The sequence below is a fragment of the Channa argus genome, chromosome 8 (assembly GCF_033026475.1).
Source record: "Channa argus isolate prfri chromosome 8, Channa argus male v1.0, whole genome shotgun sequence".
NCBI classification, from domain to species: Eukaryota; Metazoa; Chordata; class Actinopteri; order Anabantiformes; family Channidae; genus Channa; species Channa argus.
This window is the reverse complement of record NC_090204.1, coordinates 4,131,580-4,149,169: the sequence shown is the minus strand read 5'-3', so window position 1 is coordinate 4,149,169 and position 17,590 is coordinate 4,131,580. Positions and strand designations below refer to the sequence as shown.

At 39.7% G+C, this 17,590-nt stretch overlaps 2 protein-coding genes across 2 annotated transcripts; both read right to left on the bottom strand.

Annotated features, from left to right (window-relative positions):
- Positions 1 to 868: 868 nt before the first annotated feature.
- Positions 869 to 5,756, bottom strand: traf3ip2l (TRAF3 interacting protein 2-like). The gene is made up of 10 exons (XM_067513274.1): positions 5,570 to 5,756; positions 4,369 to 4,459; positions 3,625 to 4,232; positions 3,427 to 3,463; positions 3,253 to 3,317; positions 3,058 to 3,155; positions 2,392 to 2,460; positions 2,041 to 2,157; positions 1,886 to 1,960; positions 869 to 1,714 (listed from the first exon to the last, which is right to left on the bottom strand). The coding sequence occupies exons 2-10, from the start codon at positions 4,407 to 4,409 to the stop codon at positions 1,568 to 1,570; spliced, it is 1,257 nt and encodes a 418-aa protein (XP_067369375.1). The 5' UTR covers positions 4,410 to 4,459; positions 5,570 to 5,756; the 3' UTR covers positions 869 to 1,567.
- Positions 5,757 to 5,934: 178 nt separating this feature from the next.
- On the bottom strand, positions 5,935 to 16,950 carry chd1l (chromodomain helicase DNA binding protein 1-like). The gene is made up of 25 exons (XM_067513273.1): positions 16,763 to 16,950; positions 16,468 to 16,580; positions 15,795 to 15,901; positions 15,556 to 15,667; positions 15,441 to 15,472; positions 15,091 to 15,172; positions 14,818 to 14,980; positions 14,440 to 14,595; positions 14,246 to 14,338; positions 14,072 to 14,168; positions 13,766 to 13,839; positions 12,997 to 13,107; positions 12,162 to 12,276; positions 11,370 to 11,523; positions 11,035 to 11,224; positions 10,643 to 10,788; positions 9,741 to 9,904; positions 9,453 to 9,646; positions 9,225 to 9,323; positions 9,034 to 9,104; positions 8,667 to 8,781; positions 7,015 to 7,123; positions 6,674 to 6,907; positions 6,448 to 6,532; positions 5,935 to 6,215 (listed from the first exon to the last, which is right to left on the bottom strand). The coding sequence occupies exons 1-25, from the start codon at positions 16,854 to 16,856 to the stop codon at positions 6,093 to 6,095; spliced, it is 3,033 nt and encodes a 1,010-aa protein (XP_067369374.1). The 5' UTR covers positions 16,857 to 16,950; the 3' UTR covers positions 5,935 to 6,092.
- Between the last annotated feature and the right edge of the window lie 640 nt (positions 16,951 to 17,590).

Genomic DNA, 17,590 nt, shown 5'->3' with positions numbered 1-17,590 from the left:
AGGGACGACAAGCACATCATATTCTGCTCACGCAAGCTTTTTTTTTTTAAATGTGTCACATTGTGACGTGTGACTTTTTTTTTTTCTTCTCTCTCTGCAACCACAAAAACTTTGTGATGACCCATTTGAGTCTAAACCTGCAGTTCTTGAGAAGCTGTACCACACAGCAGAAAGGCAGCTGTGTCAGCCAGTTATCTAGATACAACATCCTGTTTGAGCCTTTCCACATAAGTCACCAGAAGCTGGGGAAAGGCACAATTATAACTAAGAGACCAGTTTGATATGTTACATCTAACAAATATCTAAACACACCTAAATGTTCACGTTCTCGTGGCTCATTCCCATATAGAAAAATGCCAATAAAGCCTGCAGGCAAACCAGTTCCAGGTCTCTGCTTGTTTATAATTAACTTTCAAGACTGAGAGAAGCTTCAAACATTGTCTTTGTTAGAGGAGGCTCAGTTTGTGACACAGGCCAAAACACACTCAGCAAAAACAGAACACAATGTTACAGTTTTAATTATTATAAAACATTATTTATTTTAACAACAATGATTCCAGGTTGGAGAAATAAGTGAATGCAATAGTTTTTGCTTGCTTTAGTTTTTTCTTATAAATCTATTAGTTTTGAAGTTTGTGTGTCCTGAAAGTTACACGTTCAAAGACCATAAAGTGAACTAGGTCTGTCTGTCAGTTAAGATTAGGACGCGTCTTGTTAAAACACCCAAAAAGTTGGTTTCATTAGGTTGAACCTAAGTTTAAGTTAGCACCTTGTTTGCCAATTAGTAAGAAATTGAAGCTTCAAATCATGCTGACCAATAATTAGAAAAGGACAACGTACAATCGTGAAGTATCACAGAAAGGGTGTGTAAGACCAAAATATATTTATTAACACAAACCATAAACAAATCCAAATCTGTCTTCTATTTAAACAATATCTACCACACACCAAGTGGCATAAAAAAAAAAACTGGGCAACCGTTATTTTCACCCTTAAACTAAAACACTCCAGTTGGACAACTTTTTTGCATTGGATAGACACCATTAAGAAAGACAACATGACAGAGGCCAGTGTTTACATCTGTGTAAGCTGTGTAAGTAGCTATGTACAGTTATCAGACTGTCCATCATGTCCATCATATCTGTTCTATGTTTATTCATATAACAGATGCACTGGAGTCCTAATAAAATGTGTTGAGAATAAGTAATCTATTAATTCTGATGTGTGTTTTAAGGATAAAACAAAACAAAACACTGTACTGTCAGGTTGTAGCACCAGTCAACATTAGTCAAGGTGTTGTAGCAGGTGCCACAAACAGTAAAAGGGCTGAGGTTAAAACTGTACACTGTGCCTCCACTTCACATCAACACTGGCACTTTCCTGTGCGTCACATGTCATTTAAAGCAACTAATTACAATTATTGATGATATCCCAGCAGAGAAGGTTCACACAGTGCCCTGAAAATACATGTGTATTTACAGTCTCCACACTCAAGAAAAATAAAACATCCTGCGCTGACAGTATCCTCATTCAGCCGAGAAAGTCTGGGAGTCCAGCTCATACGTCTCTATATGGGGATAGAGACAATTGTTGGCAGCTCCCCAATGGGAGGTGGATTATACTTCTCGACTCTCATCAGCCGCCGCAGAATGTCATCCCGATCACGCGGCCAACCATACACCTGGGTGTTTTGAAGCCAGTTCGGTACGTGAGACTGTGATGATTTGAAAAAAGCAGAACAAGTAGATTATGAGACTGCTGAGGTTTTGGTGTTCAGTGATATCACAGATGAAAGTCTTGTAAAATGTGTAATGATGTGCTTCAGAGCAAGACAAGTGAGAGTTTAACCAAACTCTCTGTCCTGTCAGCGAACAGAAACACAAACCTTCTTGGCCCCGGGGAACAAAATGGGAATGAACCTGAAATTCTTGCTTCCATTCTGAATGAACTCATTCTGGAGCTGAACAACACACAGAAACGTTGAGTTAAAAAGGGGAAACCCTAACAGTCGGAAACTTTGTCGGTTTGTGGACAACTGACCTGTTTGTGTATGTAGACTGTGTTGAACGTCCTCTCGTCATTCTCAAGGCCAAAAGGAGAGGCTGTAACCGTCTCATAGTACTTAGGACTTATGATAATGATGATCAAGTATTCTTTCTGTGTGAGGAGAAGGCACAACCATGTCAATAAATCTACATGTCGGTGAGATATTTTCATTCTTGTGCTAGATTTCAGCTCCTTGATAAAACATGTTCCCTCTTGCAGAAAGAAAACAAGTTCAAGAAGACTTCCCCTGCTGGCCAGAAGAAAACATTAAAAGTCTTTTTTTAGGGGATTGTCTTCTTCTTTTCATCTTAGATCTGATTTGGGGTTTTTTTTTTTTTTTTTTACCTCACTAAGATATCGCTCCATGAAGTCTATCTTGCTTATACTCCTGAACTGTTGCTCAAAAATGTCAATCTGAAACAGACAGACAGAAATTAGAGAGTTCACGGGCATCTGGCAGATCGGTGGTGCTGCAAAGACCAAACTGCAGTAGCTACATTGTTAGGGGTTAGTATTTGATACCAAACTGAGACTTGTTACTGTATATTTCGTCACTTAATATAAAACATATATTTATATAAAACAGCACATTAAATGTCCAATAAAGACTAACAACACAGCAAAGAAATCCAACCCTTACAGCTAACTAGAGGCTAGACCTCACTAAAAGCACATTAACTATTACAAATGTAACGATTCATGTTTGTCATCACAAATCAATAAAGCAGAGGGTAAAACTTGTCAACAAGAATAAAAACAGCTTAACTAGTTCTGGTAAAACGGTAACTAGTCTGAAGTTAACTCAGCCCAGTGGCAGTTTTTGGATCACTGATTTATATTTGTTTCAAAGTAAGAATTATTATAATAATTTAACCCTCTATCATTTTCCCTGAACTTTTTACAAAAGTTTACATCAGTAATCAAGTCTGATTAAAAGACAAATCTTCTAGGAGTCACTTCTCTGTTTTTGTCTAAACAGTTGCTGACACATAAAAACCAGTCTGTATATACATGCGTGTCAAAGCCGTTGTGTCGCAGCAGGGCAACAAAGTTGATGATCTCATTGACGTGCTTTTCGCTGTCATCTTCGTAAGTTACGAAGACCTTCCCTGTGTTGAAGAGCAATAAATACAAGTGATGAAAACAGTGAAGAGCAGCAACAGGGAGTAATCGGGTGAACTGGAGCTTGGGAGGCCAAACACTTACTCTGCTCCAGAGAGAGCGGTGTGCTATAAGGAGGGTGCTTCTCTTTAACAGGAACATTGTGCCCGCTGCATAGAGATCACATTTATTCTTGTTAACAGAAACATGCCGCCTTTACTGTGGGAATCAAACAGTGTTGTGCAGAAAAATAATATTATACAAAAAATAATAACTTACAGGGGTGGGTATTCAGGAATTTTAAAGTCATCCGGATCTGGAGCAGTGATGATAGAAGCGAGAAAAATCATTTGTGGGCTTTCTGCTCATGATACTGTAGTGTGATAAGCGCTACCTTATAGCTCGTGTTATTAATTGTGACAGACACACAGTATGAGGTGTCTGCATCAGGGCTGATAAACACATGAGCGGACTTACAGTACGGGCTGGGTCCTGGGTGGCAATGAGCCCAGAGGTCATTATTGGCCTGAGCACAGCAGAAAGCTGACGGAGACGAGGCGTGGTGATTAAAGTCGGCCAAGGGTGGATTGGAGCGCAAAGAATGGGGCTGCTCCAGGCTCCTAAAACTGGTACTGTTCCTGCTGGGCTGGGACTGGAACCTGGAGCGGGAGCTCTGTCTAGAACAGCTGGAGAAATCTCTCCCACTGTGATAGGACGGCAGGCTGTGGCGGCTGTTGGGATATGATGACCAGCTGCTACAGATGCTGTGGTGGGACCAGAGCCCCTCAGCCTGGCTGGGGAATGGAGTGGGCTGGCCGTACCCAATAGGGAGGCTGCGGTGAAGCTGGTAGTTGCTCAGGTCGGCCTGGAGGAGAGTGGGGTTGTGTTCCTGCTCTCTGGGCAACATCTGCCCGCTGTACTGGAAGTCATCAGGGTAGGTGGTGTGCTCCAGAGGTGAGCAGAAGACATCGGGTTTTGAGGAGGAGTCAACACTGTCCTCACGCTGCTCGCAGCTCATGGTCTCATCATCTTCTTCAGGTGTGTTGCGCTGGCTGCTCAGGTATCTGCTCAGCTGTCTGAAGTGACTGAGAAAGAATGAAATGTAGCCACATCACAAGTTAGTGATTTATGCTGTTTTTTTTTTTGTTTGTTTTTTTCAATTAAGATTCCCAGTTCAGGATTCAAACCTTGTTTGCAAAGTCTTTACAGTGCATTTGTTACCTATCTGCTGCTGGAGTCGAGCGGACTGAAGTGGGCAGCATCACTGGGCTTCTTCGTCCTCACATCCATGTGTGTTTGGTTTAAGCTGCACCTGAAAAGTAAACACAAGCGTCACGTGAAGGAACGATCCACAAAACCTTTCGAGAAAATTGTGCGATTTAAAAGCACAGCGGCTGCCTGTCTGAGCAGCTGCGTTAGCATTTAACAGATCACTGAAGCGCTGTTCTTCCAACAGCCCACACTTTCTGCCGGAACGGTTTTGATTTGCATGAGTCTTTCTCCCACACAGGGGACTTTTGGCTAAATGTCTGATGGTTAATCCTCAGGTGACAAATTCATTCACATGCAGGAATAAGGAAATGATGCATCTCACCAATAGATACAAGAGTCTCATTGGAAATAAATTAATCAATTAATAAAAAAACCCACAAAACTTCCACGAGATAAAACTTATCTGTGGATTTTTTCGTAATGTCAACACTGATTAATGAGATCTCCTACTCATGTCTTCGGGCCTAAATTTCTATTCGACGAAGTTAAAACCAGTTTCTGTGAAGTGTCGATGGGGGAACTCTTCTCATAAATGCCCACTTCAAGAAATTTGAAAAAAAAAAATAAAGAAATTAACAAGGTCACAAAAAACCTTGTTCCGTAAGCGTTTCTGCAGAAATAGCACACCGCTACTTAATATGAATGTAGGACTGTATAACCTCAGATGAGGTGGGTTTAACCTCCAATCCACCCGATGGTTCCTGTAAATGTAAATACACACGCATTAAAAGCCCGCTTGTGAGGTCGCGCGCGCGCACACACGCCGTTCGCACTTTCCACTGACAGACTGAAGCTGACCCAGATACTGCAAATCTCCGTCGACTCGGAGTTCATATCGACTTCATAAAAAAAAAAAAAGGTACAAAGACACGTCTCCAACCATCAGCTGCAGTAGGTTTAGTCCGTCCCGGAGCTTTTAGAAGCCACAGCCAAAAAAATGGAAATATCTTCTAATAAATCTGTTTATTCACTTTGTAGCAGCGTTCACTACAAAAACAAACAAACAAAAAGAACAAACATAAAATAAGAATAATTTAGGTTGCTAATTTCTTGTTAAAGGCGTTAAGAGAACACACACCACTTCACTCATGTGTTTCATTCACGTTACTTAGCAAATGATCTAGAAACGAGCAGCTTCACGTCAACTTACCGCCGCGGTTTTAAGTCTCCTTCAGTTAAACGTGAATCCTCTCGGCGGGCGGCTACACGAGCCACACTTTTACGTTAAACTAACCTTTAACCTATAAAAGGTAAAACCCAGCGCGGGCCTCACAGCTAAACCGGGCCACTAATGGAGGGGCCTTCACGTGTCGTGTCTCCACGAAAAATGACAAATATTGACGCACTTGTTCTTTAGTTTCTAGTCAACTAGCACCGCCCCCCCGCTGACAAACTCCACCTTGTACATTTATGATTGTGGGGTTATTACAACCGCCCTGGTTGATTAGTTTTTCTACAGAAACAGACTGTGTCCCAGCGCAAGAGTCAACACAAACCTCCAAAACAAGAGCAAAGCAGAGATAACTGTTATTTATTTACTTCTTTTTATCTCCCTCCATAAAACATAAAAAAACATTTTTAACAATGACATTCAACACAAGCAGTTGTTCGTCAGAGCTTGTGATAAATGGATCATTTAAAAAAGACATGAAAGAAAACACAGAATCACAGCGTTATTTGAGCTGATGAATGAATCGAGCTGCATTGACTTTTCGTTGCTTGGAGAAGCAGGATTCCAGCCAGGCTTTCTGCACAGGGAGAGCCTGTGTGTACTGATGCATCAGGTCCTGCAGCTCCTGATTCACACGCACGCACACACACACACACACACACACACACACTATATATATATAATAAATGTAAAACTTAAACAGTGTCATTAGTTTGTTTTACTGTGAAGGAGTCTGCATCTGTTTTTTACAAGATCAACATTTCTCATGATTCAAATTTCCTTTTAGGACATGTAATATGGGCATTACCGGAAAGGATTTGTGGATCTGATGTCAGGTTAGGTTCAGTGATACTAACCTGTGAGTGGATGCCATTCTCCAGCTCTGCAACTATGTGGGTCACTTCTGCACTCATTACCTCCTCTTCCTCTCCATCATAAGTGCACTCAAGCTAAGGGGTGCTGTTACTTTTACACGTGACTGCATTTCACTGTAGCAGTTTTATGCAGACCACAAGTGCTGAAGATGTAAACATGCAGGAAACAAGAAATGCGAAGAAACCACCCAGCTTGAAAGGATATGTGATAAGATAGCGGGCCAGCCTCTTCCTCTCTGATGCAGGCAAGTTGTAGAAAAACACACTGACTCCCCTCATAAAATTGGGAAGATCCAGGGGGCCTGAGATTTCTGCTTCTGTCTCGTTGGTCAGCCTGTCAGGTGTAAGTGCCTGTATTTCGGGCAGGACTGTGGACGTTGAGCCAGCAGAGGTGGATGCCTGAGGTGTGGCTGTGTTCGTGGTAGCTCTGCTGTGATAATATCTGTCAAGCGTCTTCAGGGGAAATAGCTCAAAACCTTTATATAAACTGATTTTGAGAAAGGTCACTAGCTGTTTAGATTATAGCTGCGGAAACTTTTAAAAAGATACATGAATGTGGGGATGCCTCTGGAGGCCAGGTGTTTTCGGATGAGCCTCTCTGTGCCATACCAGTTAAAGCCTTTGGTTGAATGACCAATGCGAGGAAGATGAACGCTTGCTTTGTGGGAGAAAGTCAAAAAGAGTCAGTGAGAGTTAGGATGACATTTCCTACATTCACACCCTTCTCAAGCTAAGTTAATGTCTTTTTCAGTGCGTCACATCGGGTACTTAAAGAAAAACTTCCACAAAGATGCTTAAATCAATGGTGAATCTTCTCTAACTCTAGTTACCATCTTTATTTAGTTTTATTAAAAACTGTGCCAAAGCAAAATGTGGACAAATGATTCGCTGTGGCGACCCTGAACTCACAGGATATGCCGAAAAGACAAACCTATTGTGTTTTTTGTGTGTGTGTGTGTGTGCTGTATGTGAGGTGATTAAGTTCCTGAGAGTTTCCAAAACACAAAAATGCAAAAATCTCTGAATGCATCCCTGACATGTTGATGGCCCTATCAAGCTACTCTCTTAATGTGAAGATCTTATACAGCAGCAAGCGACAGTTAGGCAAAAACAAGGGAAATATCTGGCTCAGGATACTGTTTATGATTAGTGGGTGTCGGGGAGTTTTTGAAGCAAATGCAAAGCCAACTAAATCTGTAGGTAAATAACCAAATGTAAGATTCAGTGTTGGCGCTGGTAGTTGACGCAACTCTCCCCAATCTCTACCGGGCTTGGACCGGCACTGCACAGCTGGGGAGGGGAATGGCCTGTTAGGGGCTCAGTGTCTTGCCCAGAGACACTTCGACATATAGCCGGGACCGGGGATCCTGTGTCAGGCAGCCGCCCCTGGTTTTAGCATCTGTATGGCGATTGTAAATAATAACTTTAATTTAGAAAATGACCAAAGCTTTTGTGCTGGGGAGCTTTTGAATTATACTATATTATAAATAATGCAGTGGAGGAAAGGTACAACATTTGCATCCGATTAGTAGTGTAAGTCAAATTATAAATTAGTAGAAAATGGTAGCAAATAAAAATACTGTACCACAAAAAATGTATTTAGGTAGATTATTCAAGTAAATACATTGTGATGTAAACACGGACAAACATGTGATGCTTTCAGTTATCAGTTTGTCGACTGTTCACAACGACCTGAGGCAAATTAAATTCCTCTCTCATGTGTTGTTCACTTTAAAAGACTTTGTCTGTACACAGGCAACTAATGAAGGTCACGCACATCATGCTCAGGGAGTCTTGTCAGTCAAGTCCAACAGCAATCAAACATTGCTTTAATCATGCCTCTCCTTCTTTGTGCACATAAGCCTTAATTACCAGCAATAATTAATGTGCAAAGTATGTGAACTCTTTAGCCATAACCAAACATTTGAAGAGGAAATTTGAATCAGGTTTGTAGATCAATAAATACACGTTCAGATGTGAGTCTGGGAAGATGTGGCTTATTCAAAGAAGATAAATTTGGATATCAAGTCTGATCTTGACAACAGAGGTAATTAACTTGTTAATGCATATTTATGTCATATTTATGCAGAGGAAGAGAAACTTCTGCAGGGTTCATAAACTTTCTGGCACCACTATACATGAAGAACCAGCATGGAAGAGTTTGTTGAAAGAAACTTGAACTTTCAGTGCTTCACTATTACCCTTTTGTCTTTTGGCTGCAACATAAATCCTCTTCAGACCTTCATCCAGAGCAGTTAGAAGGATCCCAGACAAGTTGTTGGCTTTGTCTCGTTGCTGCGCCACTATCAGGGCCAACTGATGTAACAGGAAATGGGTTGAAACAGGTAAATGTGTTATCTCAACATGTTCATTGTTTCATGAGACGCTGCTCTGCCACAACTTCACAATTCTGTCACCACACATAAACCGAAATCTGGTGTATCACACTGTCGATCAGTACTACTGCAAAGAGGAAGCATGTATCGTGAAACAAACATGCATTTCCAGGTAGCAGTGGATTTTTTCCCCCACCTCATACATCATGGGTTACATTTAAACAGAACCAACCTGATCTTGACCATCCAATCTGGACTGTTTGTCATCAATGGGGAAGAGCAGAACATTTCCGAGTTCCAAATCTGAAACAAATTTTGTAATAACACTTCAAAACTATATTTTAAGAATTTGATACACAACCGCCCTCATAGATAATTCTATTGAACAGGGTGTGTCTTCTTTGTATTTGCAGGTAGTCATACCTTTCATCTTGCCAGCAAACTCATACTGCTTCCGTGGTTCGTCTGATCTCACCTCCAGAGCAGTAAACAGGCCTCCTCTTCCCCAACGACCAGAGTCATCTACACAAACATCACAAAACACACACTGGAGGAGAAATGCTGAGGAGGCAGTAGCTTTCTTTCTTTGAGTTTAGAATACAAAGTGATCAGATTATATGCGAATGACAAGTGGTAATTTAGGGTCTGTACCAACGCAGTGAATGATGATGGCATCTCCTTGAGCAGCATGTGGATGAGTGACATCGCCCAGAACATAGTGGATGGCAGTGTTGTCAGAGTCTGTGGTGAACACGCTCCCATCATCCTCCTCCTCCTCTTCTTCTTCACTGTCCACAGACTGTAGGCACAGTGATCTGTAGTTGCAGGACTCCCACCATGCCATTCTATGTGATAAACAGGAAACGAAAGCAAAATTGCTTGGTTCAAAGATGTTGGAGTTTGAAAAAAAAAAAAAAAAGATTTTTGACAAATATTTACTTTTTCTTATATTTCTGCTCTTGCTGTTTCTTCTTTATATCCTCCTGAATTTTGGCTCTCTTTGCTCTAGCTTCCTCCCTCCTCTGGCGCCTCAGCTGCAGCTCTGCCTCACTTAGAGGTCTTCTCTTTCTTGCTGGAATCTGAAGGGCCGCAGACAGTGAAACCTGGGCACGAACATTGAATTTGTTAGAGGTTTATATGTATATGCATCATGCGGGTTCAAAATTAAATCCGCAGCCTGACACATCCAGTCAAAGATCTCACTTTATTGACTAAAACAAGGAACAATTACTTTTTTTTTTTAGAATCTTAACTTGACTTTGTACAGAACTAGGAATAGAAATAACTAGAACTAGAAAAATAACTTTTCAGGTCAGTTCCTTGCTTTACTGAAAATAGGTAAACTGCACTTGTTGAGTTAACTTGTATTTTTAATAGACTTGCTACTTCTTCCTAACATTGCAACATTTGTTTTATTGATTTTGGTGATTCCCCACATCCATTCACATATACCTCAGCTTTTCTAGAAAGTCTGACCTCTACTGCAAGGCAGATGCCACTGCAGCTATTTTATGCCTTTAAATCAAACTTTAGTCCCAAACTGTAGTGTGTTTAAATTCTATTAACAAACTCTCCTGTGGAAAACACAACTTCACCAAGACCACATACAAAAGAAGGGCCTCCGTTAGCTTCAAGACAACTGTAATCTGGTTCAGCTGCGGTGGAAACACAACACAGACCGCACACAGAAATACATGATTATAAGTATATAAATCTTCTGTGATTTCATAAATTAACCACCATTTGCTGATCATACAAAACATTTTCCACATCATGTGAGATCAACCAGTAACTCTGCTTTATATCTCTTTCAGCTGTACGTAAAGGAGAGAGAGTCTTACTCCAGCTTTGTGTCGCAGAGCTCGTCCCTCTCCTACAGCTCTCTTAAACTCAGCCAGCTGCTTCTCAAACAAACGATCAAAGCTTTTCTGGTCATCCAAGCTGGGATCCTTACTGTAGTCTCTCCCTTCAAAGTAGTACATGTGGTCTGTAAAATGGGACAGCATGATGGTGATTGCTGGTAAATATCCACTGCAAGTAGTGTAAGTCCTAATTATTATTAGACACATAAATGTGAAACAATTAGATTAAATCTGTGGTGAGTTTTCATTTTTGGTTAAGTTTGCGGGGTGATAACTAGATGTTTAGCTGCCAGTGCAACCTGTTACACAACAGAGCAAACCAGCGGGAGGAGCCAGCTGCAAACAAGGCCACAAAGGTTAGAAAAACATACTCTGCCCATCAGATTCAGAGCCATTCTCCTCGTCCTCCTCCTCTTCTTCTCTGAGAAAAGTGAAGTCTTCATCATCCACCCACTGACCGTCACGTGACAGACCGAGGATCTTCTCCAGTTTCACATCCTGTACAGAGCTCTCTTCTGATGACAATAGCTTATCTACCCCAAACTTCAAGATCTCACAAAGCTATGTGGGGCAGGAAACATGAGAAAGAAAGAAGCAGTGAAAACAACAACAATGGCAGGATACAGTATTGTAAAATTAAACACTGGAACTGTGAAACATAGGGTTTAAAGAATAGAGATGTACTTTTGTGTCAAACTCCACATACCTGCAGTCCTGCGGCAGCTGACTGAGCTTGATCCAGCAAAGAGAAGCGACCTTCTTCGATAACAGTGTTGGTGAGGTGCAGCTTAGAAATAGCACGAGAGTACATTATCTCCTCCACAGTGTCTCTTGCCAGAAGGCGGATCACTTTTACAGGCCTGAAATAAATCAAAGTAAATCAGACATTAGTGTAGTCTCCAGCAATTTGGTATTACACTTCTTTTAAGAAGTGAGAAAAAGTACAGTTGATATTAACGTTACAAAATATGCATCAAAAATGCAGGTCCCTACAATTCCAATACTACAGCTTTCATCAGACCATCCCTACCAACTGAATTACATGTCTGTAGATTAAAGCAGAGAAAGCAAGCAAGAGAAACTCCACTAATTTAGTAATACTAAAAATAATTGAGAGAAGTTTGAGTTTCCAAAAGAATACATTGTCTCAGATGATGATAAAAAAAAAAAAAAAATGTATAGAATCTGTTTCTACTACTTTAACTTTAATAGTTGTTTTTACAGTTCATTTATTTTAGAACTATTATAACTTTATTATAGCAGTGCAATGCTAAATCCTGAGCTTTACTTCAAGCCTAATGACAAATCAGAACTTTGTGTACACTGTCATTTCCTTAGACTTCAGGCTCCTGAGTAACACTCACCATGATGATTAAACTTTGTCTAAATGACTAAACCTTCGTGCATTAAAACAAACCGTGAGTCTTCAAAAGATATTTAACTTTTAACAAATTTGTGGAATAACAATGGGATTTTTTTTTAAATTTATAAGCGTCACCTGGTTTGACCAATCCGATGGCACCGAGCGGCAGCCTGCAAGTCATTTTGAGGGTTGAAGTCACTATCCATAAAAATCACAGTGTCAGCAGCTGTAAGGTTCATGCCCACTCCCCCTGCAAAAATACAGTGTTAGGAAGCATCATTTTCAAAGACTGTGCACAATAGTTACACTTTTTAACTCTTGATATACCACCACTGGTACTTATATGGCTTACAGAAAAACACACAAAGCATTCAGCTGTGGAAATATGTTTTTTCCGCTACTTTCACACTGCACATGCACATGATAGAGCCTGGCCTTATTTACACCTGTGAGTCATCCTGTTGAACACTTATCTCTGTGTGATCAGTCCCCTTTCCTCCCTTAGCTAGTTCTATGAACCCTGCTGTAGATTTAGATATGCATAAAAGCCTGAAAGTGCAGCTCAGTTACTGCTCTTATCATACAAAACTTATCTATAAACCATAATGTTGTTTGGAAGATGCAATTCATCACTTGCAACACTGTAAATTATTGCCTTTAATATTGTTAACACAAAGACTCGATACACTAAGTGAAAAATATCTTAAGGGGCCAATAATGTATTTGACTGCAAAACTAACAAGCAAGCGTTAAGATTTTCTGAGTAGGGAAAATGATGATAGATTTAAATCAAGATATGGTAAAACTTATATTATAAATATAGAACAGTAATTGCTCAAATAATAAAAAATATATATTTGCAATATTTTGCATCCCTGATACATTAACAAGCACAACATGAACTTTACTAACAGCTGATAATGTTCAGTTGAATCTTGCACATAACAATTTGCCTTGCTGTTGCACTTACCAGCTTTAGTGCTGAGCAGAAAGACAAATATGTCTTTGCTGCTGAAGTTCTTAACTGCTAGATTTCGTTCTTCCCCTCGGACAGACCCATCCAGACGTTCATAGCTATAACCTGAAATTTTAAAAAAAGAAAAAAGAAAATATATTGTTAGGTACAATAAATAACACATTAAGTATAGAGCAGCCTCCAAACTTAAAATACTTTTTCAAATGTGGGATTGGTTAGAAGTAGGGTGGGCAACACTGACTTAATACTATATAAGAGTATTTTTGTGGAAACTATAAATTATTATTACCAATAATATATTTTTGGCCACAAGTCATTTTATTTAATAGTAAAAGGGGAAAAAAACCATCACCATCATACAAAACAAATTCAAATAATTAGCTAGAAAATATAATCTAAATGAATCTGATTATCTTCGTTACAGCATTAGAATCACTGGCAAACTGTTGTTGCTTTAACATCTACAGATGTTTGGTTCATATCTGTGACTGACAGTTTGAGCTTAAAAACTGAAAAATTATAACCCTGTAAAAGCAGAATTCATGGCAGAGCTGCTGCTTTGAATTGCATTACATTGTACTGGTGTAACTAATGAAATGACCTGTGAGTGTATATGATACAGCCCTAGCTGGAAGTAAGGCAGAATAAGAAATGGATGACTATTGGACAATATGTTCTTTTTTACCAAACAGAATAATTGTAACATCAATAAGTTAAAGTCAATGGGGGAAGGGTCTGAATCATTTGCCAGCCCTTTGTTCACCTCTGTACTCCATGTAATCCTGAAGAATGTCCAGCATCCTCGTCATCTGAGAGAACAGCAGGATCCGATGGCCCCTTTACTCCCAAAGGTGAATGGATAAATACTATAAGTAAGACACTTTTTGTGGAGGAGCATGTGAATTGAAATAGTACAAGTACAAATAAGTATCACATGTGAACAGTACAGTGTGACAACAACTAGTTCACATGGAACAAAAGTCACCAATGCACTACAGGGCTGTGTTAGCAGAACGACAGAACCTGAACTGCCACCAGATGGAGCCACATAACAACAAGATTGACGAACCCTTTATGCAGGTAGGTCAGCATGCTGTCTAGAAGGCAAAGCTTCCCACTGGCTTCAATGAGATGCTCCCCAATTTCAAAAGGCTCTGGTTCCACTCCTGGCCAAAAAACAGGGCAAATATTTAAAAAATGTAAATTGAGAATAATAACCTGGATAAAAAATCTCACATCTTACCATCAAACAGGTACGGATGGTCGACACACTTCCGCAGGTTAATCAAGATGTTAAGCAGACGGTTTTTGCAGCCTTGTTCATTTCCAAATGCCTCTGAAAACAGACATTCGTGACACAGATTAATTGATGCTGTGATATTTTATGCCCCAAAACAGAACTGTATCGTGCTTTACAAACACATATCACGGTCTCACCTAGGTCCTTCATGAGAACAGCTTTGTAGTATTTCTTCTGCAGAGCCGACATGCCGTGGTACACCACCAGCTCTGTTTTCTTGGGCAGATCTACTGCCACCTGTGACTTGACCCTACGAAGCAAAAAAGGCTCCAGGACACTCTGGAGCTCAGCAGCTGGAAACAGAAACAATGTAATACACAGGTAATACATAGATTTAGGTATTACCATGTTTTTTTTACACAACTTTTACACAATTACAATTAATCAAATATGTCACACTTTTTATTTAACTAATATTTTTCAACTCCATGAATGCATGGATAAACATTATGTGAAATCTCGATCAATGCTGAATCCAATTCCAGTAAATGTTAAACAAGATTTATGTGTCATACCAAGAGCAGGTTGGTGCTGTACATTTGAGTAAGAGTTGACAAAGTGGTCCGTCTCATCAGCAGTAAAAATGCTGGGCTGAATGAAGCTCAACAGGGAGTAGAGTTCCTGCAGGTTGTTCTGGATCGGTGTCCCTGTCAACAGGATTCGAAAACCCACTGAAAACTACATGAGAAAATCACAAACACAGTCAGGAGAGAGGCAAAAGGCTCCACAAACAGTGGGACAAATGGGATCAACATGGACTTGACAAACAAAGCCAGGCAGTGAAGTACCTCTGTCAAGGTTTTGTGCAATAGTGAGTTCTGGTTCTTTAGTCTGTGAGCTTCATCGACTACAAGCACCTTCCACTTCCACCTGAGAAACAGGACATGGAAACTGGGAGTTGATATATTTCAATTCATTTTTAAACCTTTATCATATTGTTCAATACAATAAGAGCTGAGAGCGAATCATGCGATAACATGTTTAGTTACAAAGGTTTTTTTATTAGTTCAATACTTACTTAGATTTATGTCAACTGTAATATACCTTTATGTAAAATAATCAAACCATATTTGAAATCACAAAGTTATCCCAAAAGAGCTCAACATAATAATATCTAGGTATGTCCAATCACACTTACCGCCTCAAGAATGAAGCATCTTTGAGACACAGCTGGAAATGACAGAATTTCATTAAAACATGTCAGTTTCAACATAATTTAAATGTTAGGTACTTTTCACAAAACAGCCCCAGACCTCATATGTAGTTAGGAGAACATGAAAGTCCTGTGTGTCTGTTTCCCTCTGAATCTCAGCTCTTCTGTCTTTGTCTCCCTTGTAACACAGCACAGTCAGACAAGTGGCAAAGCTGAAATCGTGTAAAACATGAAGTGAGGATTTTAAATAAATCATGCGGTCTGTAATGGATGATAACTTGGACTGTTTAAATTTAAATACAATTAATTGATGGAGATCCTATGTGAACGTGACTGTACCATTCCAACTCCTTTCTCCAGTTCTCCATGACGGACAGTGGGCTGAGGACTAAAAATGGACCACTCTTCCCGAGGGCCCCTGACATGTACACCAACAGAGAGATTGTCTGAAGGAAAAATTCAGGATTAGGAATTCCTGACACACAATAACATATAATATGAAATCCTATCATTCATTTTATCCAGGTGCTAATTATGAGGCACGCATACAAAAACATTGCTTCCAACTGTATATCCACTAATCCATCCTTTAGCTTTAACCACTCATTCCACATAGGATAAGTGATCACTCTGGATATGTCACCAGTCTATCACAGGCTTGAGACACAGACACATTAAACTCTTTTATGGGATTGTACCAACTGTACAACTTAATACATTGTCTTAGCAAGTTTTATTAAATGTGGATATTTTGAGTACAAATAGACCTTTGCCAAACTGTAAATAAGAATTTCAGCTTCCTGTACTGGTATTGCGGATGTTGAGTCACTGTCACAACATCAGTATTTAAGAGTACACATAAACACACCGGACCCATTATTAATGTTATCACAAACACCAGTGCTTTTCGGGATGGGACCAAAATAAAAAAGAAATCGGTGGCCACAAATACCACCAAAATAATAAGAATAAGTTATTCATATTTGAAAACACTGAGTTATGGATGTCACACCTGGCAGGTTTTTCCCAAGCCCATCTCATCTCCTAAGATGCAGCCCTGCTGGTTCTCCAGGCACTGAGTTAACCACTGCACACCATCGAGCTGGTAGGGTCTCAGCCGAATGCCTGTGAGGATGTAATGGGACTCGTTCACACGAAGAGGACAGTCTTACCTACTGTAGGTTAAAACTGTCTAAAAATAATAATTAGTTGCGGTTGTTGCTTAACGGTATCTTGCCCAAAGGAATAAAGATAAGTGCACGTTGGTCAACTTGTTAATGATTTTACTCGACTAGAAGCCAACATACCTCTCAGGCCCCACTTTTGCAAGTCGCTCTGAGCCATAGCCGTCTTCTTTTTCTCTGCTATGCTGTTTTTTATTTTTGATAAAATGTCTGTCATGTTTCCACACTAACAGCACAAAATCTGCTTTACTTTGGCACATGAACATGGACCGACAAGTAAGTTCTCCGTGTTGTTGTCATGACCACTTCCACTTCCTGGTTGGGTCACGTGACGCTGGGAAAGCGCGCGCGACATTTCTTTCTTATTTTATGCATTCTGCAATATTTTGAATATCAATTTTGACACGATAGTAAGTACATTTGATAATTACTTTTTTTTCTACTTATCTACTGTATACCATCTGGGAGGTGTTGCATTCAATAGCTAATGATATCTTTTGAAGTAGAGCTGAACCTCGGTCCTTGAGCACATTCATTTCGTATTTTCACTGTTTCAAAATATTGCAATTATTTTGAAAAAAAATATTTAAATTGCATAAACCAATAAATACATAAGAGACAAAGAATGCAATACATATACAATATGCGCAAATACAAAATGACATCAGGCCCTTTTTCAACAACTGCCCAGAGCTGTTACATGTTTTCAGTAAAAGTTTTATTATAATTTTTATTTTATTTTTTATTTTATCATTATTTTTAAATGATATACGTAAAATGTATTATGACTGGGGGAGAAAAAACTTATTTTGTAGAGAGGGGGTATAGGGGGACTTGAAAACAGCATTACTCCTGACACTACTAATATCCTAGTACAAACACTGAGCTTTAATGTCAATTGGTCACCAACAACAGGACAAATCTTGAACGGCTAATGTCTTTGCAGAGGAT